Source organism: Gopherus flavomarginatus, chromosome 24 (assembly GCF_025201925.1).
Source record: "Gopherus flavomarginatus isolate rGopFla2 chromosome 24, rGopFla2.mat.asm, whole genome shotgun sequence".
NCBI classification, from domain to species: Eukaryota; Metazoa; Chordata; order Testudines; family Testudinidae; genus Gopherus; species Gopherus flavomarginatus.
In genome coordinates this window covers 16,487,282-16,514,859 of record NC_066640.1, presented here as the reverse complement: position 1 = coordinate 16,514,859, position 27,578 = coordinate 16,487,282, and the positions used below count along the sequence as shown (strand labels likewise).

The following is a 27,578-nucleotide window of genomic DNA, read 5'->3' as shown; positions in this document are numbered from 1 at the left end:
AAAAAACTTATTTTTTAAAAAGCTTTTGTGAGGAAGAGACAAGGCAGGTGAGGTAAAATTTTTGATTGGATCAACTTCTGTTGGTGACACAGAAGCTTTCAAGCTCCGTGTAAACTCAAAAGCTTGTCTCTCTCACCAACAGAAGTTGGTCCAATCAAAAATATTGCCATACCCCCTTGACTCACTAATATCCTGGGACCGACATGGGCACAACACTGGATACAAATTTTGTGATGAAGGGAGAATTTCACAACACAATTTGCATGTATTTTACATTAATATTAATGATGAAAGTATAAAACAGTCTAGTGCCAAAGAGGTTGGTTACAAGACTTCTCACTGAGGAGGAATATTCTGTATGCCAACAGCATCAAGAGAAATATAATGGCCCTTCTTTTAGAAATATATACCAAATCCTAACTCAAATACAAAATATGTAATTTAATATATTTTAGTAAGTGTTTTTATTGAATTCTTTCAATTCCATGTTCTATTTACAGGAAACATATTTTCTTAATATCTTCCTGTGCTAAATATATATATTTAAATCTCATAAAAATGAATAGTTCTAGCCAAGTTTTATTAGAGGAAGTTTTAAATATTACTTTAAATTAGCTATTAAGAATATATCTGAACAGCTATACAACAAATTAGAGAAAAGCTAAACTTTAGAGATTTCTTTGAAGTCTTTTTAAATAAGAATTAAAGCTCTTCCTTCTTCACAGTTATCCTGTTCAATTTAGCCTTTCCAGATTCTTTTTGCTTTTTGACCTTCCTGTTAAACCTTCCCCTAAAACGCTTTTCTTCTTTTGCCCTTTCCCTTTTCTTTTCTTCTTCAGTCTGTTTTATATTCATTTTCTCTTCAGGGTCCTGAAGAAATAATGAAAAGGTCAGTTCACAGTAAATATCATTTTGGGTCCAATTCTGCCAGCCCTCTGTGTACTGAATTTACATTGAAGACAACAGGAGGGAGTTTGCCAATAGAGGAATTGCAAGGGCCTTTATTTTTAATGGGCATCTAAACTTCCTTACAAAACCATCTTTCCAAACTACACACATAGATTATACTTTAGCAGCAAATGGTTGTTGAACTATGAGTTGTTTTCTTAAAATGGAAGATCTGCTACAAGAATACAGGGGGCCAGATTCTGTCCCTGGCCCCTATAGAACTCTCCAGCAGCAAAAGGGGCTTCAACAGCCAGAGGGAAAACTGTCCTCAGAGCAGAAGTTGCATAGGGCTGACATGCTCTATGCTGCCCTCACCATAGCGGGCATGCTGGAAGCAGGAATAAACATGTGGAGGACAGGAGAAGGAGTGGCTGTAGTGTTCAGCATTATGGCTTTTCTGGGCTGCAGAGCAACCCATTTGCAGCCATTGGGAGGCTGTTGTAAGGCTGCGCTGGCCACGGGCGGCAGCAGAATCAGGACATTTATTGCAGAAAGAACAAACCCTAAATTATTAGTAACTTAGGGCTAAAGTCTGACCTCAGTACAACCCTATAAAAGTCAATGGGATTGCAGGAGTGTACATGAATAATCTAATTATTATTATTGTAATTATTGAATCGTAGATTACGTTCCTGGCACTGTTCTCGAAAAAAATAAATACCAAAGTAAGTTCCTTGGGGCTTTAAGCAACCTTTGTGCTCTCTTGACCCTAGGCTGCTCCAAGGGCCAGAGAGGCTCCTAAGAACAACCTGTTGGAGCTACTTTATTGCCGCAGCGCAGTCTTGATTATCTGCAGCACTATGTGCTCTGTGACCCTTTCCTCACCATACTCACTTCACCAGGGCTTCTGAGGGGGTCCACAGAAGGCAACCTTATGGCTAGGGTGACCAGATGTCCTGTTTTTAAAAAGGGACAGTCCCATTTTTTGGGACTTTTTCTTATATGGGTGCGTATTATCCCCCACCCCTTGTCCCGTTCTTTCACAGTTCCTATCTGGTAACCCTGCTTATGGCCATCTTCCACAGTGTCTGAAGCAGGGGAATCCTTGCCTTGACTAGATACAGAGATTTTAGGACCCCTTTGTACTATTCCAGCCCTTTTACCTGCAAAAAGGGGTCAGAATGGGTGGGGTGGGGTGGGGAAGAGCTCATCCATTACCTTTGTTTCACCCCAGGTGTCATCTCCAAAGTCTTCTGCATATTGTTCATCATCTGTGATCAAGAAGTTATCAAAAATTGTTCCAGCTCTCACCTGCAATGGAAAACAAAAATCACATTTTATTTATGTTCCCTGTTCATAATTTTAATCTTATTCCTTTTTATTGGTTGTTACTTAATCAGGATGATATTACTGAATATTTTCCTGTACTCAGGGCCCCATGTATTCCTCAAAGTTGATGCAGAATTTGCTAAGGAATTCACCCTTGTTGCAGAACTATGCTCCAGAATCCAAGGCCTTGTCTTCAAGTTTAAACAAAATTTGTTGGTTTAGACCACAATTCTAGTTAGGGCTGTCAAGCGATTTTAAAAAATTTATTAATCGCGACTAATCACGCTGTTAAACAACAATAGAATACCATTTATTTTAAATATTTTTGGATGCCTACTACATTTTCAAATATATTAATTTCAGTTACAACACAGAATACAAAATGTACAGTACTAACTTTATATTTATTTTTTAACAATTATTTGCACTGTAAAAAACAAAAAAATGTATTTTCAATTCACCTCAGACAAGTAGTGTAGTGCAATCTCCATCATGAAAGTTGAACTTACAAATGTTGATTATGTACAAAAACCCCTGCATTTAAAAATAAGAATGTAAAACTTTAGAGCCTACAAGTCCATTCAGTCCTACTTCTTGGTCAGCCAATCACTCAGACAAACAAGGCTGGTTACAATTTGCAGGAGATAATGTTGCCTGCTTGTTGTTTACAATGTCACCTGAAAGTGAGAACAGGCATTCACATGGCACTGTTGTAGCTGGTGTTGCAAGATATTTATGTGCCAGATATGCTAAAGACTCACATGTCCCTTCATGCTTCAACCACCATTCCAGAAGACATGCTTCCATGCTGATGATGGGGTCTGCTTGATGCAAAGCAGTGCAGACTGACACATGTTCATTTTCATTATCTGAGTGAGATGCCACCAACAGAAGGCTTATTCTCTTTTTTGATGGTTTGGGTTCTGTAGTTTCCACATCAGAGTGTTGCTCTTTTAAGACTACTAAAAGCATGCTCCATACCTTCTCTCTCTCAGATTTTGGACAACACTTCAGATTCTTAAACTTTGGGCAAGTGCTGAGGCTATTTTTAGAAATCTCACATCGATACCTTTGTTGCGTTTTGTCAAATCTGCTGTGAAAGTGTTTTTAAAGTGACCATGTGCTGAGTCATCATCCGAGACTGCTATAACATGAAATATATGCAGAATGCGGGTAAAACAGAGCAGGAGACATACAATTCTTTCCCCAAGAAGTAAAGTCACAAATTTAATTGTCGCATTTTTTTTAATGAGAATCATCAACATGTCCTCTGGAATGGTGGCCAAAGCATGAAGGGTCATATGAAGGTTTAGCATATCTGGTATGTAAATACCTTGCAATGCCGGCTACAAAAGTGCCATGCGAATGCCTGTTCTCACTTTCAGATGACATGGTAAATAAGAAGCCAGGAGCAGTATCTCCCGTCACTGTAAACAAACTTGTTTGTCTTAGCAATTGGCAGAATAAGAAGTAGGACTGAGCGGACTTGTAGGCTCTAAAGTTTACACTGTTTTGGTTTTGAGTGCAGTTACGTAAACAAAAAAAAATCTGCATTTGTAAGTTACACTTTCATGATAAAGAGATTGTACTTCAGTACTTGTATGAGGTGAATTGAAAAATATTTCTTTTGTTTATCATTTTTACAGTGCATATATTTGTAATAAAAAATAATAAAAAGTGAGCACTGTGCACTTTGTATTGTGTTGTGATTGAAATCTATATTGAAAATGTAGAAAACATCCAAAAATATTTAATACATTTCAATTGATATTCTATTGTTATAAGCATGTTTAATCGCGATTTTTTTAATCGTGATTAATTTTTTTGAGTTAATTGCGATTGACAACCCTAATTCTATTACTTGACTTGTCTACAATAGCTTAAGCCATGTTCAGGCATAGTTGTTAAAATGGATTGATTATACTGTCTGTGTAGAAGAGGTCCTCCTTGCTCCTGCCCTCCCGCTCTAGACTTTGCTTCTCAATCTTATGTTTATATGGATGTCCTAATTTTAAAATGTACATTGCAAACAGAGCATCTGCTGCTTCTACTGTGTTCAGCGGGAACTGAGGTTGCTCTATACCTCTGAAAATCAGGGCAATAATTTATACACCTCAGCTAGCTTTGTTTGTTTATCCTTCTCTTCTCCCTGTACTGTTTATATTATTACATTTTTTAAAATGAATATAGTAAATAAAAACACAATTAAACCTATATATTGTTTCTGCCTTGACGTCTGTATAAAAAAAGGTACTATATTCAATCAATATCTTTTTTATCAGATACAATCTGCTTAGAAAAAGTTCTCATTTACAAAGATGACTTGGCTGAGATGGTGCATTCACTGAAATATATTGTATAGTTATAGAAATAAACCCAATTATGTTAAAATGCCTTCACTTTGTCTCTCTTAATCTATTTAAGATAACTTGTAAATCTAGTATTATACAAAATGAAGTGAATAAACAGCTGAGAAACAGAATGCTTAAGGACAGGTTTCAGAGTAGCAGCCATGTTAGTCTGTATCCGCAAAAAGAACAGGAGTACTTGTGGCACCTTAGAGACTAACAAATTTATTTCAGCATGAGCTTTCATGAGCTATAGCTCACGAAAGCTCATGCTGAAATAAATTTGTTAGTTTCAGAATGCTTAAAGTTAACTCAGACAAAAATGTTTTTAAGCAATGTCATGAACGGATAGCAAACTATCACTTTGATAGAGGTGATAAAAACACCCAGAAAAACAGAACAAATATTTTTGGATTGTGTAAGGCAAGGAAGGGGTGGCTGAACTGCAGCTTGTGAGACCTATGTGGCTCTTTTACAGTTAAAGTGCAGCTTGCGGAGGTCCCCCCCACTCATCTCCCCCTACCAGATCCTGGAGGCGGGGAGGTGAGCCCTCAGGGCTTCTGACTTGCTGTGGGGCAGTGGGGCTAGGGGCTTCTGCCCAATGGGGAGGGGCGTCTCAGGGCTTCAGACCTGTGGGAGATGCCTGCTGGGGCTCAGGACTTCAGCAGGAGCAGGGCAGAAGCCCCAAGACCTCACTTCCCACAAGGCTGAAGCCTCTAGGCCCACCACCCCACTGCAGGACAGAATCCCTGAGTCCCGGCAGACACATCTGGTTCTCGAACTTCTGAGGATTATCGTATGCAGCTTGGAGGGTCAGTAAGTTTGGCCACCCCTGTTATATTTAAAAGAATGGAGCTCTTGAATAAAAGATTGAACTGTTTTAAACAAATATTCTGATTTCTTTTACCACTATCTATAAAAAATATACAGACATTTGTGACCAACTCTGCTCCTAGGCTAAAACCAAGTTATAAATCCTCAAAATTATTTTTAATACAAAACTTAATAAAACATTTGCTTTGTGAATGTGTAAAGACATGCACATACTTCATAACAGCATTTATGAAATTATCAGTTGAGTAGAACTGTTTATGTCCCTCATTTGTTGGTACATCTGGAGATAATTATGATTCAAACAAATGGCTAAAAATACCTATTGAAATGAGGGTATGTTAAAAACGTAGGCATGATCTAACTCCCAGCTAAGTAGATGATGTTGTATATGGAAGGGCAGAACACACTGTTGCATAGTTAAGGACAAGAAGCTCTTTAATTTCCAGTTTCTGTAATAATTAAAAACAACTGTGTCACGGAGTGTGGGAGGGCACAAGGCCCTGCACCCCCTGCTTCCTGTGATTTACCATGACTCTCAGTCAGACAGTAAAGCAGAAGGTTTATTTGGACAACAGGAACACAGTTCAAGACAGGTCTTGCAGACACAGACAGCAGGACCCCCTCTAGTTAGGTCCATCTTTGGCCCCCAGGGAGGCCACAGCCCCACTAGGAAGCCCAAGCCCCATTGGGGTGTCCCTCTGTATGTTCCAGCCAGCTTCAAAACTGAAAACCCACCTCCAGCCCCTCCTTCTCTGGGCTTTGTCTCTTTTCCGGGCCAGGTCACCTGATCTCTTTGTCTCCAACACCTTCAGCTGGTGCCCAGGCCACCAGTTGCTAGGAGACAGAGTGTCAGGCATTTAGGTACACTGGCCCTTTCTTCTGCAGCAACCATACACCCTTATCCCACCACCCGGATACTTAAGAACTGCATGGGGGAACCTGAGGCACCAATGCCATATTCAGAGAAAACATGAAGAACATTCCCAGTTCATCACTAACTGACCTGCCAAAGATCTAGTCCAATTATGCTAATGTTCTCATAGCTATAGATATTGAAGTCTGGTGAGTAGTTTGGATTTTCAATCTGTGGACAGGGCCAAACTCCTTTATAATTTGGGTTATCAATCTTCCTTGGTTTCCATTCACCCTGTAACAAACCACATTTTCTGAATACCATCACCAAAAGAATAGTCAACTTGAACATATCATACATAAATAGAATGATTTATACTCTGTATAGTGGATTCTTGATCATAGGAGGTTGCCATTCTCCATTTGTTGCATTATCCCAATCTTCAGGTTTTTCAGCACTAGTATCCAGAATGTATTCAGGTTCATCCCAATCCTTTAAAAATATCCAGAAGATAAAGGAAGTAAAATTATCTGGGCTTTATATTCCTACTATGAGGCAAGATGCCATATTGTTTCCCCAAACAATTCAGCTGTGAAAGATTTTTTATCATATAATTTTAATAGAATAAACAGATGATCTCCTTTTCAGGGAAAGGAAACCCTCACATACTGACCAATTCAGCAAAGATCAAGGTGCTCTTTGCACAATCTGGACAAAAAGGGAAAACTAGAAAATATTAAAATTTATATTTAGAACCTTGATTTACTGTAAAAGTTTGGGGTGGCCTAGTGTAGTGTTAGGCAATGCCAAATCAGAGAGTTGGGTTCAATCTCTTGTCCTGGTCATTTGTGTCCTGAATTGTGTCCTGAAAGAAGTTGGGCTTGTTGGAAGGGGCTTTAGATTAAATCCTAACCTCATTATGCATGTTTACCCAATCTGAACCTCTGAAGATTGCTCATATAAATAGGCTAACAGAGGGTTAATTGTTTTGGGCTGTAATTAACATGGTAAGGCAACTCACTGTAGGTCTAATCCAAAACACATTAAAGTCAATCTGATCCTCTCCTCATATAGGCAACCCTCATCATCTTGTCATGTAATTTTTAAAATGACAAGAAAATTTCAGTTACTAACATAGTGTATATATTTGAGGAATGGATGGGGCACTTTCTGTTAGCCTTCATAACAGGTCAACTTTGGTACAAAGATGTGCAGCAGTGGAGCTGGGTATCTCCCAATTTAGGGTCCTTGCAAAGCACTTCTGAGTTAAATAATCATATTTCCATGACATGCAGCTGCTATGCACAGAGAACACCTTGGCCCAGAAAAGTTTCTTCAGGTTCAATTTCACTGTGTACTGGAAGTAGCTCTACCTAACGATATGAACAGTACTAACAAATCTGGGTTCAATTTGAATGAAATAATCAGATATTTCTGACATTTATGTACTTCCTCAAAAATACAGGACAGAGGAATATTCAGGAAAAAGAAACCACCTCAGGCTTGACATCATTTGGATCATCAATTTGGGGGACATCATCCCAATCCTTGGGTTTCTTTGCTGTAGGATCATTTATTTTCCTTGGTGGCAAGAAATTCCAATCATCTTCTAAGTTGCCCGATTCAATTATTTCATTATCAATTTTTACTTCATAAGTCTGATCTGGTCTTAAAATTAGTGTATATAAATGAGTGAATCCATCAACCTATACATTTTAAAGAAAAGAAGTTAAATGTTTAGAAGTATCGTTAAAACATGTAGCTTTTAGAACCAGTTTTGCATCAGAATCATATTACAGCAGAAAATTCATTATAAATAGGCTCAAACAAGAAAAACTCCCAAGGACTTTTATATTGGCTAAACATGAAAAGATATTTATACAAAAAGCAATCTACTTTGCCAGCAATCTTGTACGTTTCCCCTGCTATTTTTAAATGTGTGTTTGAATAAGAGCTTTCTCCCTTTATAGCCATTTCCTCATGCTTAGACCTGCAGTAAAGACATAACATTTTGTGAATGGCATCTTAAATCTTGCCTTTGAAATGACTGTTGTCATAAATTTGGCATTATGATTTGTTTGCAGGATTATACGAGATAAAAAAGTTTAATTAAAAATCTTTGTTCAAGTCACGAAATATATCTGATCATTTGAAAAAGCAGCAAGAGAAAAAGGTATCTGAGTCTACATTTTAAATGTGAAACATCTGAACTTTTCCCCCCTTTGTGAAAGTCTCTGTCTTGACTCTAAACTAAAATGGCATGAAGGGGCAGGAGGGAAAGCTTTGAACTCTTACTGCTTACTCTTCTGTGTGGCAGTCAGAGCAGGATTGATGGAGTCCAGAGTAAGCACTGTCTATCCTGGCTTGGCCATAGGAAGCGTTATAATATAGAGAGCATAAGGTGGATAGTGATGAAAAGGGTATATAAAACAAAAAACAACCACAATCAAAAAACAAACAAACAAACAACCTTCCTAATTTATATCCCAGACAAAAACGAAGATGAGTTAAGGTTAAAAGTACATATCAGTAACTTATGGGTGAAAAACATTATAGCAGTGGTTCTCAAACTTTTGTACTGGTGACCCCTTTCACACAGCAAGCCTCTGAGAGCAACCTCCTTTATACATTAAAAACGCTTTAAAATATATTTAACACCATTATAAATGCAGGAGGCAAAGCAGGGTTTGAGATGGAGGCTGACAGCTCGCGACCCCCCCTGTAATAACCTCATGACCCCCTGAGGGGTTCTGACCCCCAGTTTGAGAACCTCTGCATTACAGGGATGTTGTAACTATACCAAAAGCAGGGCTGGCTCCAGGCACCAGCACAGGACGCAGGTGCTTGGGGCGGCCAATGGAAAGGGGTGGCATGTCCAGGTCTTTGGCGGCAATTCAGCGGCAGGTCCCTCAGTCCCTCTCGGAGGAAAGGACTAGCCCCTGAATTGCTGCCAAAGAATGAAGCGGTGCAGTAGAGCAGCCACCGAAGTGCCGCTGACCGTGGCTTTTTTTTTTTTTTCCTTTCTTTCTTTCTCTTCGCTGCTTGGGGTGGCAAAAAACCTGGGGCCGGCCCTGACCAAAAGAAAGCATTACAAATCCAGGAAATTCAGTTAAGGAATTTAAATTAGAAATTCAAACATGTTAAACTAAGAAATGCACAATATAAGGTTCTAAAGCAGAGCTGCGGAACTGTCCTGCCCGGCCCCATAGCTCCTGGCCCAGGAGGCTAGCCCCCAGCCCCTCCCCTGCTGTTCCCCCCGCCCACAGCCTCAGCTCACTCCAGCACAGCTGCAGAGCCTGGCCTGACCTGATGCTCTGTGCTGTGTGGTGGCAGCGGCTGTAGTGTCACCAGTGCTCCAGGCAGCGCGGTAAGGGGGCAAGGAGCAGGGGGGGTTGGACAGAGGGCAGGGGACTTCGGGGTGGTGGTCGGGGGCGGGAGTGTGAATAGGTGTCTGGAGGCAAGGAACAGGGAGTTTAATGGGAGCAGGGGTACCGAGGGGGGCGGATGGGGCAACAGAGGTTTGAGGGGCAGTCAGGGGATAGGGAGAAGGGGTGGTTGGATGGGGCAGGGATCCCAGGAGGGCTGTCAGGAATGAAAGGAGGGGTTGGATGGGGCGGTGGGGGTCCAGGGGCAGTCAGGGGACAGGGAGCATGTGTGTGTGTGTGGATGGGGCAGGGGTCCTACGGGGACTGCCAGGGAACAGGGGAGGTTGGAGTCCCAGGGGGGTAGATAGGAGGTGGGGACCAGGCCACTACCACCACCCCCAACCAGCCCTCCATAGAATTTATGAAACCTGATGCGGCCCTCAGGCCAAAAAGTTTGCTCACCCGTTATAAAGCAACCTGAAGTCTGCCCTGTAGTGATGCCATGTGATAACCATACAACGAGTAAATCATTGTAATGTTTGTACTCCCAAATTAGATTAAATTTTTTTTAAGACTTTAGATTTTTTTTCATATAAGTCATACTGTACCCCTTTCAGGAGTCTGATTTGTCCTGCATACCCCAAGTTTCACTTCACTTAAAAGCTACAGGGGGCGTGCGAAGCTAAGATACATGCTTCAGCCTCCACTGAGGCTTGGGCTGAAGAATATAATTTAGCTTTGCAGGGCTGCCTGTGGCATTGCCCTGCCTGCCACCCCCTAATGCCAGCCCTGCACTTGCAAGCCCCCTAAACCTGTCCTATGACTCCCCCGGGGGGGTCACCATCCTTCGGGTTGCAAAACATTGATCTAGATGAGCTGATGTACCCCCTGGAAGACCTTTGTGTACTCCTTGGGGTACATGCACCCCTGGTCGAGAACCACTGATATAAGTGATGTAAGTTTGGAAGAACATATTTTTCAAACAAAAAAAAAAATGAGGTTGAATCCCTGCTTTAAATGCAAAATGGAACTCAAACTTAACTATTGAGTTGTAACTAATGCCTCCATAATGTGTTTAATGTGATTTTTAAATTATTATTTAGTGAGAGTGCCTCTTTAAATCTATCTAAATGCAGTTATTAGGTGAACTTTAACTTGAAATTCCTGAAATTAGTTAATAATCTTTAAAACTTCTATATTCTAGCATTTACCTTGCATCTGATTCGTTTCTTCATTGGATGTGGTTTACTCTTGTAATTTAAAATAACATGGACTTTCTTTGTTTCAGATCCACAAATATCTGGTCCTACAAAAAAATTCATACTGTCTATTGTTAACTTCTTTATACATATACAGTTTGCTTATCTCTTGTCTTTCTCCCCCCCCCCTTTTTTTTTTTAAACTGCCAATAGACAGCCCTCAATTCTACATGCCACTTGACGGATTCCCATTTTTGCTTGCATTGCTTCTCTTCCAATCTCTAGACTTGCCTCAAAAAAAAAAAAAGTCTGACTTTACTAACCAAACATGGTTTTAGGGCTTGATTCTCCTGCAGTCCTAATACAGGCAAAGATCATATAGAAATCCACTAACAACTGCAGTTACCCATAGCTTATATCATATGACATATTGATAGAACTATCATTGTGCCAGACTGGCTATTCAGCTGATAAGTCTTTGGACCAAAGTTTACTTTGAGATACACAAGTCCAATTCCCAGTGACTTAATGGGAGTTACATGTGAATATATGAGGGCAAATTTTGGACCATCATTGGGATTATCAAAAGCCCTATGACTGAAATAATCTTACTGGACCTTTGGCTTAATTCTAAAAACACTCTAAACACTTTCATTTGTGTCCCTTAATCAGTTAAGAATGTTAAATCATTTCTAATTTCAGTTTGTATTTTGACAATTCATGCTTAAAAATATCTGAACCACAGAGATGCTGAATTGCTGACCAGTCACAGGATTTTTATCTTATTAGGAAAGTCTTGTATTAAATCTTTTGCTGTACCAGTTCTAGATCTGTCTTTGAAGAACTGTGCAGCTATTGTGACAATATTTTAGCAATGCACATGTAACTAAACTCACCAAACATAATGTAATACTGTGAATCTCCACTCATATTTTTCTGATCCAAGTTTGAGGAAAAGATCTTAATATATCCACCACCACAATCTATCTTCTGCTCATGTTTTACTGTGTACTGAATGACCAGAGATCTTCCTTTATTGCTAAATGGTTTAAATCGTGATGAAATGGCATAAAATTTAGAATTTTCGCTAGTTTGCAGACCTATAAAGACATTAATATTTGCATATAGTAACACAATGCTTATGTTTTGTTTTCATCTGCTCTTATTACAATCATAAATTTTAATTATATTTGAATAAGAATGCAGGACATCTCTGTAAAGGCAAATAAATTAATATTGATTCAAAAATCTATCAACTGGATGGGTGCAAAAACTCATGGATTCAGCTTTCTTCATTTAAACTGAAAGTAGGGGACAAATTCTCCTGTCATTTACACTTTTATAAATTCAAAGTAACTCTGTGGCACTAAACTTACTTTGGCTTTACAATAGTGTAATCAACAGTGGAATTTAGCCTTATCATTTTTCTCACCAAACTAATGCTAGATGTATTAAAAATCAGCCAATTTTAAACATTGACAAAACATCACATGCAAAAAAATGACTTAACTAGACAGTTTTAAATGAAATCACAAAAACCAGTTAGCACTTATGTGAATTAATAATTTGTGTAAAAAACAAACAGGAAAACATGTTTTTAATTTGTATCCTAAGTGATCCATAAACATGAGGAAATCTTTGAGGGGGTCAGCAAATGGGGAGAAAGGTGATCCAGTGGATATAGTGTACTTGGACTTTCAGAAAACCTTTGACATGGTCTCTCCCTCACCATAGGCTCTTAAGCAAACTAAGTAGTCATGAGATAAGAGGGAAGGTTCTCTCGTTGATCAGTACTGGTTAAAATATAAAAAAACAAAGGGTAGGAAAAACAGTTTCACATTGAAAAGTGGTAAACAGCAGGGTCCCCCAAAGATCTGAACTGGGACCAGTGCTGTTCAATGTATTCATAAGTGATTTGGAGAAAGGGGCAAACAGTGAGGTGGCAAAATTTGCCAACGATACAAAATGACTCAAGAGAGTTAGGTCCCAAGCTGGCTGTGAAGAATTACAGAGGAATCTCATAAAACTGGTTGTGACTGGGCCACAAAATGGCAGATGAAATTTAATGTTGATAAATCGAAAGTAATGCACATGGGAAAAAAATAATCCTAACTAACAGTACATACAAAATGATGGGGTCTAAATTAGCTGTTACCACTGAAGAGAGATCATGGAGTCATTGTGGATTGTTTGCTGACATCTGCTCAACATGCAGCGGCCGTCAAAAAAGCTAACAGAATATTAGGAACCATTAGAAAAGAGATAGATATAAGATAGAAAATATAACACCACTATATAAATCCATGGTGTGCCCACATCTTGAATACTGTGTGCGCAGTTCTGGTCACCCAATCTCAAAAAAGACATATTAGAACTGGAAAAAGTACAAGAATAGCAACAAAAATGCTTAGGGGTATGGAACAGCTTCCATATGAGGAGAGATTAAAAAGACTGGGACTCTTCAAGTTAGAAAAGAGATGACAAAGGAGAGATGTAATAAAGGTCTATAAAGTCACGAATGGTAAAGAAAAAGTGAATAAGGAAGTGTTATTTACCCCTTCACATACCACAAGAACCAGGGATCATCCTATTAAATTAATAGGCAACAAACAAGGAAGTACTGCTTCACACAATACAGAGTCAACCTGTGGAACTCATTGTCAGTGGATGTTGTGAAGGCCAAAACTATAACTGGGTTAAAAAAAGAATTCGATAAATTCATGTAGGATAGGTACATTAATGGCAATTAGCCAAGATGGTCAGGGATACAACCCCATACTTTTGGTTTTCCTAAACCTGTGACTGCCAGACAGGGGATGTATCTTTCAGTAAATTATCTTGTTCATTCCCTTTGAAGCATGTGGCACTGGTCACTGTCAGAAAACAGGATATTGGGCTAGAAGGACCCTTGTTCTGACCCAATATGTCCATTCTTATGTTTTCCTTCTATGGTACCTATCTTAAATGTTTCTGTCATTCCAGTATGTAAGCACTTTATGGATTTCACATAAGCCTTATAATGTCTTATATGAAACTCCTCAGTTTTATTTATGAAATCTCTAAATGTGCCGAGAATGCATGTGGGTTTATATTTCTTATTATTTTTATTTATGTATATTACCGGAGGACCTATGAACCCTAGTCATGGATCAGGATCCCATTGTGCTAGGTGCTGTACAAACAGAGGAAAAATGATGGTCTATGCCAAAGCTTACAATCTAAATATAAGTGCAGAGACAACAGATGGCTACAAATAGAGGAATACAAGGAAACAAGGAGACAATATTGGTCAGCATGATAGGCAATGGTATCAACACACCCGCAGCCTACTCATTGTCAAGTTTTGTGTAGGCATCACAATAAAGGAGAGTTTTGAGGAGGGTTTTTAATGCAGATAATGAGGTGGCTTTGCAGATGTTTATACAAGCACCTCCCAAGTGTGAGGGGGAGCATGGGAGAAAACACAAACATGTTATTTAAACATTTAACAAGTGAGCAATGGATGCTAGCATCATGGACCAATCAGAAGTAAGAATCAACAGCTTGATAGTAAATGAGATGATAGGTAGAGCGAATACAGAATGTGCAGGGGCTGGAAAGTGAAAACAAGCAATTTCTTATATTTGATGTGACTGAGATAAGGAGCCAGTGGAAGGACGTGAAGAGATGGTTGACATGGTCAAAATAATGGAGTAATAACATTATCTTTATTGCAGCTTTCTGAATGGATATGAGCAGGGCAACACTGCATTTGTTAAGGAAGTTGCAGGAATCAAGACGCAAGATGAGAGCTTAGACAAGAGTTTTATCTGTGTGAATGTATTTGAGCTATATTATGCAGAAAAAAAATCAGTAAGATTTAGCTTGGATGTCAAGACCTACAGAAAGATCCATACAGAAGATGACCTCCAGGTCAGGGGCCAGAGTGAGCAACAGACAGGATGCTGTCACCATCCACAGTGATCAAGAAAGGAGTTAGAAGGAATGGCTTGGATGAAAGATTAGGAGCTTTGCTTTAGTCATGTTGAGCTTGAGCTGATATCTAGACATTGACAAGGAGATGTCAGAGAAACAGACTGATATTTTAGTTTGTACAGGAGATAAAGATGGAGTAGAGAAGTAGATCTGAGAGTCACCAGATGTAGTTGAATTTATGTTTGCAGATAAGATTACTCAAAGATAAGGTGTAGTGAAGAAGACCAAGGGCAGAGCCCTGTGGAACCCCCACATAAAGTTGGAAGGTGAATGAGGAGGATCATCTGAAGGACACAATGAAGAAAGAGATCAGAGAGGTAGGAAGACAACCAGGAGAAGACAGAGTCATAGAAGCCAAAAGAGGACAAGATTTCAAGACCATGTCAATTTTTAACAATGTATGCAGTCCTAACAACACATTTTAAATGAAATACACAAACCTTTATCTCTGACTGCATCTCCATAAAACTTCCCAGCTGTTAATCTAAATTTCCCATAATCTGATTTATATTGAGAATTCATCCATCTGTCTTGCCATTTAACTGTTAAATAATATTAAATATTAGTTGTCTGATACCAATAGAAAAATTTAGGCCACTAAATAAATTAAAATGACACACAAGGTCTTTTTCAAATTTTAAAAATCTTTTTGAAACATATTGTTATATACAAAAACTCCTCAGAAGTTTGAAAATGAAATCTGTTCCCTTACTCATTATTACCTTTTGTTATTATAGAGTAAATGAATCAGAATTATAGGACTGGAAGGGACCTCAAGAGGTCATCTAATCCAGTACCCTGCACTCATGGCAGAAGAGTAATGGACTGTTCACACTCATTTTTTTTAAAAAACATTTATTTCAGGAAAAGAAAGGTAAAACTACTTATAAAAAATTGAGTGAAATTTTGAAAGCAAAAAGTGGGGGCAAATTCTGATAGGCCCCCACTATCCAGAGGTAAAAGTGTCTTCAGCAACTTCCCAAAGGGCCAGAAGTGGCAGATCTGGACTCCCAGTGAAGTGGATCTGAACTGAAAACAGCAGAATACAGTGAGATGTATTCAAGACAGGAGGCTGCTTAATAGGGTGGTGTGGGACACAAGTTTGCTGTCTCTAATCTGGAGCCAGTACAATATGCAATAACCCCTATGCAATAACCCCTTCAGACTCCGTATGCTGAGAAGGGCTGAACTGAGTTACCTATTCATCCAGGACCTCTCCCAGAGTCCCAGACTCTTCCCACATCCCCTGGGAATCACTCCTTTGTAAAAACATCTCCCCAACCTGGGGTTCTCCATTCACCCAACAGGAATTGCATCCCCAACTCTCAAGGCCTTAGAAATTCCCCACCCTGGACATCCCCTTTAATTAGGTTTGGCAGGTGTCCAGTTTTCAACCAAAATGCCCAGTAGAAAGAGGACCCTGGCAGCTCTGGTCACCACTGTTGACTGGGCCATTAGAAGTCCAGTCAGCAGTGCAAAGGCAGCCTCCCTGCCTACCCTGGCCCCACAGAGTTCCCAGAAGTGGCCAGCATGTTCCTGCGACCCCTAGCTGCAAGAGCGATCAGGAAATCTCTGCACACTGCCTTCATCCCGAGCACTGGCTCCGCACCTCCCATTGGCTGGGAATTGCAGCCAATCGGAGCTGTAGGGGTGGCACCTGAGGGTACAAGCGGCACACACTGCGCAGAGCCTCCCGCTCACCCCGTGCCTCAGAGTCAGACATGCCATCTGCTTCCAAGGGCAGCATGGAGCCAGGGCAGGCAGAGAGCCTGCCTTAGCCCTGCTGCACTGACCAGGAGTCACCTGAGGTAAGCGCCACCCGGCTGGAGCCCAAACTCTCTCCCTCATCCCCAACCCCCTGTCCCAGCCATGAGCCCATTCCTGCACACCAACACCCTTGGCACCAGCACAGAGCCACCTCCTGCCCCCTAAACTCCTAATCCCTGGCCTCAAACCAGAGTCCATCCCTCCAGACAGGTCCCTCACCCTCTCCTGCACCCAGTCTGAAGCCCCCTCACGCACATTGAACCCCCTCATTTCTGGCCCCACGCTGGAACCTTCACCCCTTCCCACACACCAACCTCCTGCCCCAGCCCAGTGAGAGTGAGTGAGGGTTGAGGAGAGCAAGTGGCGGGGAGGGGGGGTGAACTGAGAGGGGTTGGGGCATCAGGGGTGAGGCAGGGCAGAGCTGTTCAGTTTTGTTTGATTAGAAAATTGGCAACCCTACCCTTAATCTCTCTTGGATACTCCCTTTCCCCTCAGGAGTCACATACCACAGTGACGTGTGGGCATCAATGGGCACTTTCCCACTGAGCCTACCCCACACAGGATCATCTCCACCTATCAACTCAACCTCTTGGTCACACTCCCCTCTGCTCACAGGACTCCCCCCGTCCCCTCTCCGATCTCCTCCCCCCCTCGGCACCTCCATCCATAAACTGCTCCCGGAAATACACGACAGCGCGGGCGGCGCTGAGCGCTGCCCAGAAAAGCAGGGCGCGGGTCAACGGCCCCATTTCTAGACCGATTCCGCTCTCCGCCTGCAGGGAAACAGTGTTCACCCGCGCAGCCCGGGAACCACCGTAACCAAACCAAACCAAACCCCGCCGCCAGCTAATCTACCGGCGCCTGCCCTCGAGCTTCACGACGGAGTCACAGTTGCCTGGTCCTTGCCTCGCGCTTCACGCCAGTGCAGACGCTAATTGGTCCAAATCCTCACGTCGACTCGGGCGCTGTTTGGTTCGTATTCTCGCGCCTCAGAGTGACGAGGGCTCTGATTGGTTTAGAGCCGTGACGGCGCGTGGGCGGACTATCCGACTCCTCCTGCCGGTCCGGCCCGCCCACTCCAGGACGTAATGTGTGTTGTGACTTGTAGCCTGTGCTGGCCCACGGGCCTTAGCCCCGGAGAGGCGGCTTTCGGATTGGTTCTCGTTGGGCGATGAAAGGTCGTTGCTAAGGTAGAGGCGCCAGCGGGCGGGCCGGCCGCCCAGGGCCAATCAGGGGTCGGTGTACGGGGGTTGGTGTTGCTGGGATGCCGAAGAAACAAGAGAAAGACTCGAGTCCGGCGCTCTGTCCCTGGCCGGGCCGCGGAGCCCACCCCGCCCTCTAGGGCAGGGACTCAGCCGGGGAGCCCGGAGACTCGGTGCCGCCTCCAGTAGCCTGGCCACCTTCTCTCGGTGCAGCCCGTTCCCGGCCGCCCCGAGGGAAGGTCCCGACGGCGGCGCGGGGCAGCAGCCGCGATGCGGAGGGCAGCGCTGCGCTCACTCCACCTCAGCCCTCGGGCAGGACGGGTTCCTGCGGGCGGGCGGGCGGCAGGTGAGATCCAGGCCCCAGCGCTGGGTGGCCTGTGTGGTGTGCAGGGGAGGGACTGAGCGCTGGGTCGCTGTCACGTCAGGCTTAGTGGTGCCCATTATTTTCACTATGGAAGCGCCTAGATCCCACAAGGGCAGGGACCCGTTGCTGTAGGTAGTGTCGTAGGTCCACATAGTAAGAGACCAGTCCCTGCCGTGAAAAGATCACAGTTGAAATAAAGCCAGGCCCAGGGTGGAGGAAGAAAAGACCGGTATCCCCATTTTACCCATGGAAAATGGGAGCAGAGAAAGATGAAATGTCTTGTCTAAGGTCATGCAGGAAATCAGCGATAGATCTCCTATAGTCCAGTAGTGCCTGATCAACAAGGGATCATCTTCCTTTTGTAATTCTTCCACAGGGACACATGGATTCTCCCCATAAAAAACTCACTAGTGCCCCTACTGACTCTTACAGTGACCTTTCTATAGGCAACACAGAAATGGGGGAAACTGACAAAAACAAAGACCTTAAAAGGAAGAGCCTCCTGGAAACTCAGTTTAGTCACATCAGATTCCTAAAGAAAAAGCATGGACAAAGAAACCAGTTGAACCAGAATATTAGTGCCATGCAGGAGGGGAACAAGCATGTTGCAAAAAAACCTCTGGATACAACCTCACAGGTGAGGTCAAGTGCCATTCTGAGAAAGCTAGCACAGATAGAAAGCAAGATCATGACCCAAAAGGTACAGATGGATTTTTCTGATACTGAGCTGGACCTGAAGATTTCGGATGAAGAGAACTTATCAGCTAGATCCAGCCTGGAGGAGAGTGCAAGAGGTAGCAGGTATCTGAAGAAAAATGACACAGTCAAGGAAAATGTAACATTGAGTAAAGTCCATTTCAAGGGAAAAGGTAGCTGCCAGACAACAATAAACAAAGTGCCAATTAGAAAGCAACTTAGTCTAGATAGTGATGAAGAGGAAATGAGACAATTACTAGGGAGCTCTTTGGAGTTTTCCAGTGAAAATGAGAACCAGAAGGATGTCACCAATTTTTCTAAACCTGATGGAAAGGTAACAACTTTACTGGGTTAGACATTGTTATTTACATTTAATGAAATTACACGTTAAAATGGCAGATCACTTTATAGAAAATTAACACACTGTAACAACTTAATTTCTAGTATTTGTAATCTACTTTTATAAGATGAGAGCTAATGTTAATTGACATACTTATTCTATGTAGCATTCTGAATGGTTATTCATTATCATCAATATAGTGTATTTTTACTTTTTACTTTTAGCGAAAGTAAAAATTTAGTAAACCTTTTAGTAAAGGTTGAAAATAGGTAAAGTAATGACAAATCTTTTTTGTCAAGCTATTCATGAAGTCCAAGATGAAGAGTCCACCGAGAACATCTTTTCCACCCAAAAACCAGTCTTCTTCGACAAATCTATTTAGTGCTCCTTCGCTACTTGGCAGAAGTTATCAGAAAAGAACCTCTGATAGAATTAATCCACAAACTCCCTCTCCACCAAGTGGAAATTTGCCAAGACTAACTAGTATGTCTTTTCAATCACCAACTCCACTAAAAGACAGCATTGCAGAGACCGCTTCACTTAGAATGAACCACAAACAAAGTCAAGTGTCCTTGTCTGAAAGGAGTGAAATCAAGTCTTTGGATGAGTTGTTTTCAAAAGCAGCAGATACAGAAGATGCAGCCAGTGAAAGTTCTAATGGTGAGTTTTTCCAAGTTCATTTTACATTTCTGCTTATGTTCTGAACAGACTTCATGTAATCCATGGACACTAAAACTAAATTAGAGCTCATCATATTCAACAAACTTATCCTGCAGAACTCTAGATCCTGTCAAAGGGATTGAAATTTGCCCTGAGCAATATTTTTCTAATGTAATGTAAACCTTTTTTCCCCCTTCATTTTTGATAGAGTATAGGACCTTGCTTCCTTCAGCCAGTCGGATGGCATTTCTCTATTTGTCTGTAACACGATACCTTTTTAATACTGCATTTGATCAGTTCAGAATTTCAGAGAATGTTCTAGACACCAATGGGCAGAAATCCTATTGATTTTAGTGAAAATTAGGAAACCATAGGTGGGAAATGGGAGACACATGTTGTCCCTTTCGTCTGGTTAAGAGACCCAGCAGCTTCAACCACTTCTCTAATTGTCTATAGATCAAAAAACCAGTTGATAGCCGCCATTGATATCTTCCAGCATAACAATATCCCCCATCTCAGCTCTGCCCAATCTCCTAGTTCTCTTTTAAAAGTTGACATCCTAGATGACTTACTTCTTTTCTTTCTTTTGGGAGATAAGAATGATAGGGAACAATGGGGTTGCACCCAGAGCCCCTGGCATGGGTGGGGGGAGTGAGGAACCCTGGCACCAGGATGAATGGGGATGCACACAGAGACCCTGGCAGGTGGGGAAATGGGGGACAGTAGTATAGGGAGGGGATGTGGGAGGCACACAGAGTGGAATAGGGGGCCTGGATGGAAGGGAAAAATAAGGGGTCCACAGAGACCCTGGCATTGGATGACGAAAGAATGGGAGAGAGGAATGAGGGAACACACAGAGTCTCTGGCATAGTAGGAAAGAGCACGCAGCATCCCGGGCATGAGAGAGGGAGGATTGCAGAGTGCCCTTGAAACAAAGTGGGATGAGAGAGAGACATAGGAAGCTTGTGGGGGGAATGGAGGAATGCAAGAAGTCCCTGGTGCGTGCAATGACCTGTGTCTATAGAAGAAATAAAGTGTGTGACTTCTATCTTAATGATATGAACAAGTGAGGAAAGCTTGGCTATAATCATGTTAAATAGATCATAGCTCACAGACACGCTTGTGGAAGCAAATGGAATCTAGTTTAAGCCTTATCTGCACTGCAGAATTAAACTGTTACTGAGCACAGTTGTCAGCGATTGGTAAAGATGCAAGTCTAGACAAGCACAGTTTACAGTGCTGAACGCAGTTTGTCCATGTCTGCATTTGCAGCTTCATGCTTAGCTCTGGTTCGGCTCAAATAATTGCTGACAATTGCATTTAAGAAATCGGGATTATGGTTCAAGCTGCACTATCACTATGGACTGGAGTCGTAACAGTGACTTACCTTGAACTTTGTTTCAGTGATATATTGCTGATGGCAATACAGTAAAAGTTATATTGCCTTCATTGAGGCTATGCTGCACTTTACCAACAGAAGTTATGTCTTGCACATTCATTGCCCCATGCAGCAAAAGACTATTAGTATCTCCAGGTTAAATGGAGGAAAAGACGACACAATGAGCTTGTGACTTGTCCATACTCTTACAACAATTACAAAGTAGAGCTAAGAATAGAACCTAGGAATTCTGAGATTTAGTCCCCTGTTCTAAACATCAGACCACAGTACCATTCTGACCAGTCTTATGGAACTTTTTAAAATAGCTTTCATATACCATCACTAGACATTAAACAAGAGAAGCTGCATGCATTATGAGTCCAGTTGATTTAACTTTAATCCAGATTGGATTTTCTCTTAAAAAAAAAACAAAATAAACCCCTCCAATTCAAGAAAATTATATTATTAGAAAAGACCTTAATAGGTAGGGCATGGAGGGTCTGAAGTAAACACCACTTAAAACTTTCTTGGTCTGTATAAGTGAATATTTAAATCAGGAAAACAGTATTGAATGTATGGCCTTTCCTCCTTTAAAGGGATATGTAAGGTAACTTTCCTGTCCTGATACCAGGTGACCATTTGTCATTCAATTGCAGACTTCAGATTAAATATTTTGAGCATTGATGATTTGGCTCCAAATGTTTCTGGTGATAGAGAAGCATTAAAACAAATGGTAAGTAGTAAATCCTTAAGTTATCTAGGAGAGTTTGTATTCATGTGTTAAATGAAGATGGATGTTTTGAAGGGAACAGCTTCCATTTTACCTTCTAATAATCTGTGTAGACCTATTATATAGAAAGCAAATTGATCAGATGTACACTGTCTGAGATTATATTCACTAGGTTTTAAATGTCCTTTAGCAGATTACATATTATCTGTTAGTTACACTTACCTAATATTTCAAGGGAATGTTACTATTTCCTATTAAGTCTGGTCAAAGGATGCAGCAACCAATAAGTAATATTTTATAAGTGATCTGTACTGTAGTACAACATTGTACAAATATAACTGAAACATTTTCCAACTTGCATTGCCGAGACCCCACTCATGGAATTTTTTTTTAACAGGAGACAGGCATTCAAATGGCTAAAAAATCAAACAAGGACTCAGAACCAAATGTGTTTCCTGTGAATAATGACCAAACCCCCCTTAAAATGGCGAGTGTCTTAACTAGGACTAATGCTGCTTCTGACAATGATATGGAAGGGGAAATCATGACTGAAGCTGAAATCTCTGAGTTTTTAAGTGGAATTTCTACAGACTATCTTAGCGTTAGACAAGTGTTTCCTGGACCTGAGGAGAGCACTGTTAATTCAGAATATTCTGAAGACTTTGAAAAATCTCTGTCTTTACCAGTATCTGAGACTACAGACAGAAGATCCTTGTCTGAAATGTCAGTGGGGCATTCTAACAGCTCTGTGTATTCCAGAAAAGACCTTTCTCCCTCACTCTCATCACCTCAATCTAAGAAAAAATGGCATGAGACAGTAAGCAGAGTAACTGTGAAAGAGATGGCTGTGCAGACAACTGCTTCTCCATTCACCTATCACTGGTCAAAGAGTAAGTTCACATTGATTTAAAGTTTTGGGATTTCTAGGATTCAAGTGCTAATCCTAAATAGTTGTCTAAACTCTATATTAATAGATTCCAAGGCCAGAAGGGACAATTGTGATCATATAGTCTGAGCTGTGGTATAACATAGGGCATAGAGTTTCCCCAAAATAATTCCTAGAGCAGATCATTTAGAAAAACATCCCATCTTGATTTAAACATTGCCCGTGATGGAGAATCTACCACAACCTCAGGTAGATTGTTCCAATGGTTATGTACTCTCACTGTTAAAATTATGCCTTATTTCCAGTTTGAATTTGCCTAGCTATAGTTCTTAGTTCAGGTACTATATCCTGAATTAATCAAAAAATCCTTTTTAATCTGTCACAATATTCATTCAGCCATTTGTACAAAAGATAGTACCATTACCAGATAGTACAGCTCATCAACTCCAACTGTTGTTGCTAAAGGGCATCAGAAGGATGGGATTGACTTCCTTGAGGGGCACTAGAACCTACACAGGCCTTAGTAAAACAGTGGGGATTGGAATAATACCCAGATGTCCTCAAATGGGATTAACAACTGAGGTATGAAATAAACATATTGCTAAAGCGACCCTACCAATGTAGAACCCTTTACGCTGCATTTATTTCCTAGTGGAAAGTCAGACTCCTGATTTTTTTTACTGCTTCTGCAGGTAGCTGTTTCCAATCCATGACTGTCCTCTTCTTTAAAAGAGAAAAGCACCAGTGGCTTTTGCCATTCAGGCCCTGAATTAAATGCTTCTAGATCTGATTCTCCTAATATTCACTGTCTAGCTCTGAAGTTAAGCATAAACTAGACTTTCTGGGGAGAGTGTGTTGGTAAATTTTTTTTTTTAGTATATTTTCATGTTTTTACATGTTTAGCATTGGTGTCACCACCTATTGCTTTCCTCTCCCGTTCATATCTTTCATTGTGGAGGGAGCTATTCAGAAAGATCTTACCTTGGCGTACAGATATTTGCCATCTAAGGAATTAAAGAATCAACCCAATAAACCCTTACTCTGGCTTGAAGAAAGATTCTGGGCCAGTTTTGCAATTGGCAGGTATAATTTTACCCCTAACAAAATGAGTTGGTTTGGATGGCCATGAGGAAATGTTGTGCCAGGTGAATGGGAAGGCATGTAGCAAAGCTCAATGGTGGGACAAGTTCTTCAGTTGCCACTTGTTTCCTCTTGCTACTTGTTTCTGATGCCTACTTGAACAGGTGGTTTAGCTGGGGTCAAGGAGGAACCTGCCCAAGAATGGTCGAGGGTAGCTAGGGCTCTTCAGGAGGCATGAGACAATAGAACTAGGCAGGTACATCTGAAAACAACTATTCTGCACTGAGGTATTTGAGCATTTCCCTATGCTATTCCTAGGGTTAGAAGCTTTCTGTAAAATGGTGATTTCCCACACCATGGCAAATAATGGGCTGATATCTCAAATAAGCAGCATAACATGACTAGTGGTCTTCAGCATCTATGTTGACTGGTACAAGTCTCTGGTTAAAGCTGTGCACAAATTCTACAGACTTCTTAAAAAGCAGAATGCTGCATACTTCTAGTTCTGAAATATTTTATCAGAAACATTAATACTAAGATTCTGTCCTATACATAGAGGATGGCACAGCAATCCTTGGCCCAGCTGTAAGATGCAGTTATATTGATCCAGTACTTATTGCCAGTCATGTTGTCACCATGGATGCCCTGGAAGGTATTGTAAAAGCAAGAAGCTAATACTCATTCTGTTGTCCTTGTACTTTACTTGTAATGTGAACTGCAAACAGTGAATCCTGAACACCACAAAGCACTTGTTCTCTTTTCTCCGGCTTGTAGCCCTAACAGGATATAGTCCCGCAGTGTTTGCTTTGAATGACATGTTAAAACAGCACTTGATACTGACCCAGCAGTTTGTGGAGACGATCCGCCATCTTCATTTATCGCTTGTGGAGTCATTGGAGAATGAGACATTTCAATATCACACACTGGCAGAAGCGAAGGAGGTAAGGAGTGTTGTCTAGAGCAGCAGTTCTCAATATGAAGAAGGAGGGTGGGTCTGAGGCCCACTGGGGGCTGTGAGCAGGTTTCAGGATCAGCCAAAATAAATCAGAGAACAGGGCTGGCATTAAAGTTACTGTTGCCTAAAGCAGAAAGCTGAAGCCCAAGCAACATAGTAGCTTCATGCGGCATGGGGTCCCGGGAAATTGCCCTGCTTGCTAACACCAGCCCTGGCTTTTAATCTGCTGGATATGCAGAAACACAGTTGTTGGACAGGTGAGCTGTGGAGTTTAATAGCATGTTGGGGGGAGAAAGAAAAAGGTTGAGAATGCCAGTCTGGAGCAGAAGACAGTTCATATGTTCTATAGACTGGGTATAGACAAGAACATAATGTTTATGGAAGAGATTCTCCTTTTTCCCCTGCAGCAGTGTGCAGCAAAGAAATAGCTGTTTCCAGTAACCATTTGTTTCCCCATTAGATTAACAAGTAGAGTTTACTTAGCTGTTATACTATCTAGATGAGACAAAGTTTGAATTTGTAGGAATAATTACATTGCTTACCAAAAGCTTAAACACATTTAAGTGGCAGGTGGTTATCTAGCAACTCAAAACTCACTCTACCATAGATCAGGTCCTACCGTATCCATAGCATACATCTTGGAAGAACCAATTTTCTCCCACTAATTTAACGCCTGGTACTAATCTTTAACTGGCAGGCAGCCTTGACCCATTGGATCCTGCAGAGAACTCTCTGTCTGGCTCCTTTTGCCAGAACCCAAGCAGGCCATCTTATACATGCATATTGCAACTAAAAGGTCTGGTAAAAGACTGTTAAGATTGTAAAGTGAAGCACTCAGGTTAGGAATGCCAGAATTAAGGCTACTCCTGTAACTTCAGTTCAGGCCATTTTGTGCATAAGCATTATGCTCTTTGATTACATTTTTTCCATGAGACTCCTGCTTCAGTCAGTGCACAGAATAGATAGTACTCACTGAACTCACTAGCGTGTTTTTTTTTTTTAATCATTATTGAATGTGTGGTCCCAGGTTTTATTTACTACTCACCATCTAAAACCTGAATATTAATCTTCCTTATGATCCTCTCTAAAGTGCTCACCACCCTAGTAGCTGAATGCTTTAAAACATTAATTTTTCAAAACAGCTCTGAGAGGCAAGGTGATATTTATCTTTTTTACATAGCAGGAATGGAAACAAATTGCGAATTGTCCACTAATTTTGGGTGCCCAATTTATAATACCAAGAGCCTGATTTTTTTTTTTTGAGTATTTCATGTTACATTCAGTGCACATCTCCCACTGACATCACTTGTAGCTGAGTGTGCTCAGCATTCCTGTAATTCATATCCCAGCTGTCTCAAGTTGGATAAGGAACACAGTTAAACCAAAACAGATGGTTTAAGTGACATGCCCAAAACCACACAAGAACTCTGAAAGACAGGGCACCATTTGACTGCCTTAACCATGTGACAACTGCAAAAAGGGTAATAATCTTCCTCGTTCACTACACTCCTTCCACTTTGTGCAATAAATGAGGCACAGGGTCTCAGAACAGCTGCATTCAGTACAGAGCTCTGCCTAATTCAATGCACAGGTTGGACAGTGCTCAGGGAATGGGATGGGAAAGCTGTAGAAAAATGTGTAATTAAAGATTTTAATGCATATGCACAATGGGGTGAATTAAGGTTCCACAGGCACCCCCAATTTCAGCTCTTCCTAACTGGTTGCAAAATCAAGCACTTTAAAAGCTCAATCAGAACACTATAAAGTGCTAGATGGATGCTATACAGATAAATAATTCCTACTCCAAAGAACTTACATACAAACTTCTTGATCACCGCTCCCTCCTCTCCACTCAAACACACAAGAAAGACGCCTCCTCTGCCACACTCCACCAGCTTGGATAGAGACCATAGCTTTTGTTGCTAGTATAGAAAGGCACAAGTGTTGAGGCAAACTTATCTTATTTTCAGCATTGATCGAGCATTTAAGTATTAACCAACCTTTTGTTACGTTGCAGTACATCAAGAGTCACAAATCCCCACCTCTGACAATTGAGCAAGCATTAGAAGAAGTTCAGAAAATGAAAGAGCAGTAGCAGGAATTGCTTCGACCTTACCATAATGAATAACCATATTTACTTTCATAAATGGGATTTTCAGCCGCAAGTCTCAAACTGAAATAAGATTTTCAACTGTTGTAGAAAAGGCAGATACTGAGTTAATTTTGTATGTGGTGTAAATTCATGCAATCTGTAAACTTTATCCTTATGTACATGCTGTTCAGAAACAGGAAAGTAGCCTATCACTACAGAAAATGTCTTAGTTTTAATTACGTACATGTCTTCATGGGCAAGTTAGACTTAAATGTGCTAAGAAAGAAACAGCACATTAAATCTAGCAAGCAAAGAAACAAAGGATTATATGTAGTGTTTGTTGCATTATAAATCAGAACTTGACTTGCATATTTAACATAGTGGTGATATGGTAAAAAAAAAAAATGCAAACCTCCAGTATTGTTCAAGTGAGGAGTCTGAAAGTGAAAGAATATCAACCATATTAAATTAGTGCACTGCTTTATTTTAAACTGTATGGATATAATTTTGTCCTCAAGTTATTGAAAAAAATTTCAGAACACTTACTACAAAGATAAAGATGAATTCCAAGCAAGTTAAGGAGATATTACTTTATCTAGGTAAGGGCAAGCCACTTACTTTGAAAAACAAGCTAAAG

The 27,578-nt window shown here is 41.0% G+C and overlaps 2 protein-coding genes across 4 annotated transcripts; one reads left to right on the top strand and one right to left on the bottom strand.

Moving 5' to 3' along the window:
* Positions 1-665: 665 nt before the first annotated feature.
* CALR3 (calreticulin 3) lies at positions 666-17,307 on the bottom strand. Its single transcript, XM_050934016.1, has 9 exons — positions 17,217-17,307; positions 15,232-15,333; positions 11,713-11,916; positions 10,829-10,923; positions 7,749-7,958; positions 6,631-6,744; positions 6,403-6,546; positions 2,107-2,199; positions 666-870 (listed from the first exon to the last, which is right to left on the bottom strand). Exons 1-9 carry the CDS (start codon positions 17,305-17,307, stop codon positions 703-705), a joined length of 1,221 nt encoding a protein of 406 aa, XP_050789973.1. The 3' UTR covers positions 666-702.
* A 347-nt stretch (positions 17,308-17,654) lies between these two features.
* Positions 17,655-27,437, top strand: C24H19orf44 (chromosome 24 C19orf44 homolog). 3 transcript variants are annotated; one of them, XM_050934010.1, is made up of 8 exons: positions 17,655-17,748; positions 18,501-19,154; positions 19,460-19,820; positions 21,855-21,931; positions 22,326-22,818; positions 24,451-24,546; positions 24,669-24,835; positions 26,867-27,437. In XM_050934010.1, exons 2-8 carry the CDS (start codon positions 18,507-18,509, stop codon positions 26,942-26,944), a joined length of 1,920 nt encoding a protein of 639 aa, XP_050789967.1. In that variant the 5' UTR covers positions 17,655-17,748; positions 18,501-18,506; the 3' UTR covers positions 26,945-27,437. The 3 variants fall into 3 exon arrangements, with proteins under 3 accessions (XP_050789967.1, XP_050789968.1, XP_050789969.1); XM_050934011.1 differs by lacking the exon at positions 24,451-24,546; XM_050934012.1 differs by lacking the exons at positions 24,451-24,546; positions 24,669-24,835; positions 26,867-27,437 and adding an exon at positions 23,280-24,442.
* Positions 27,438-27,578: the final 141 nt, after the last annotated feature.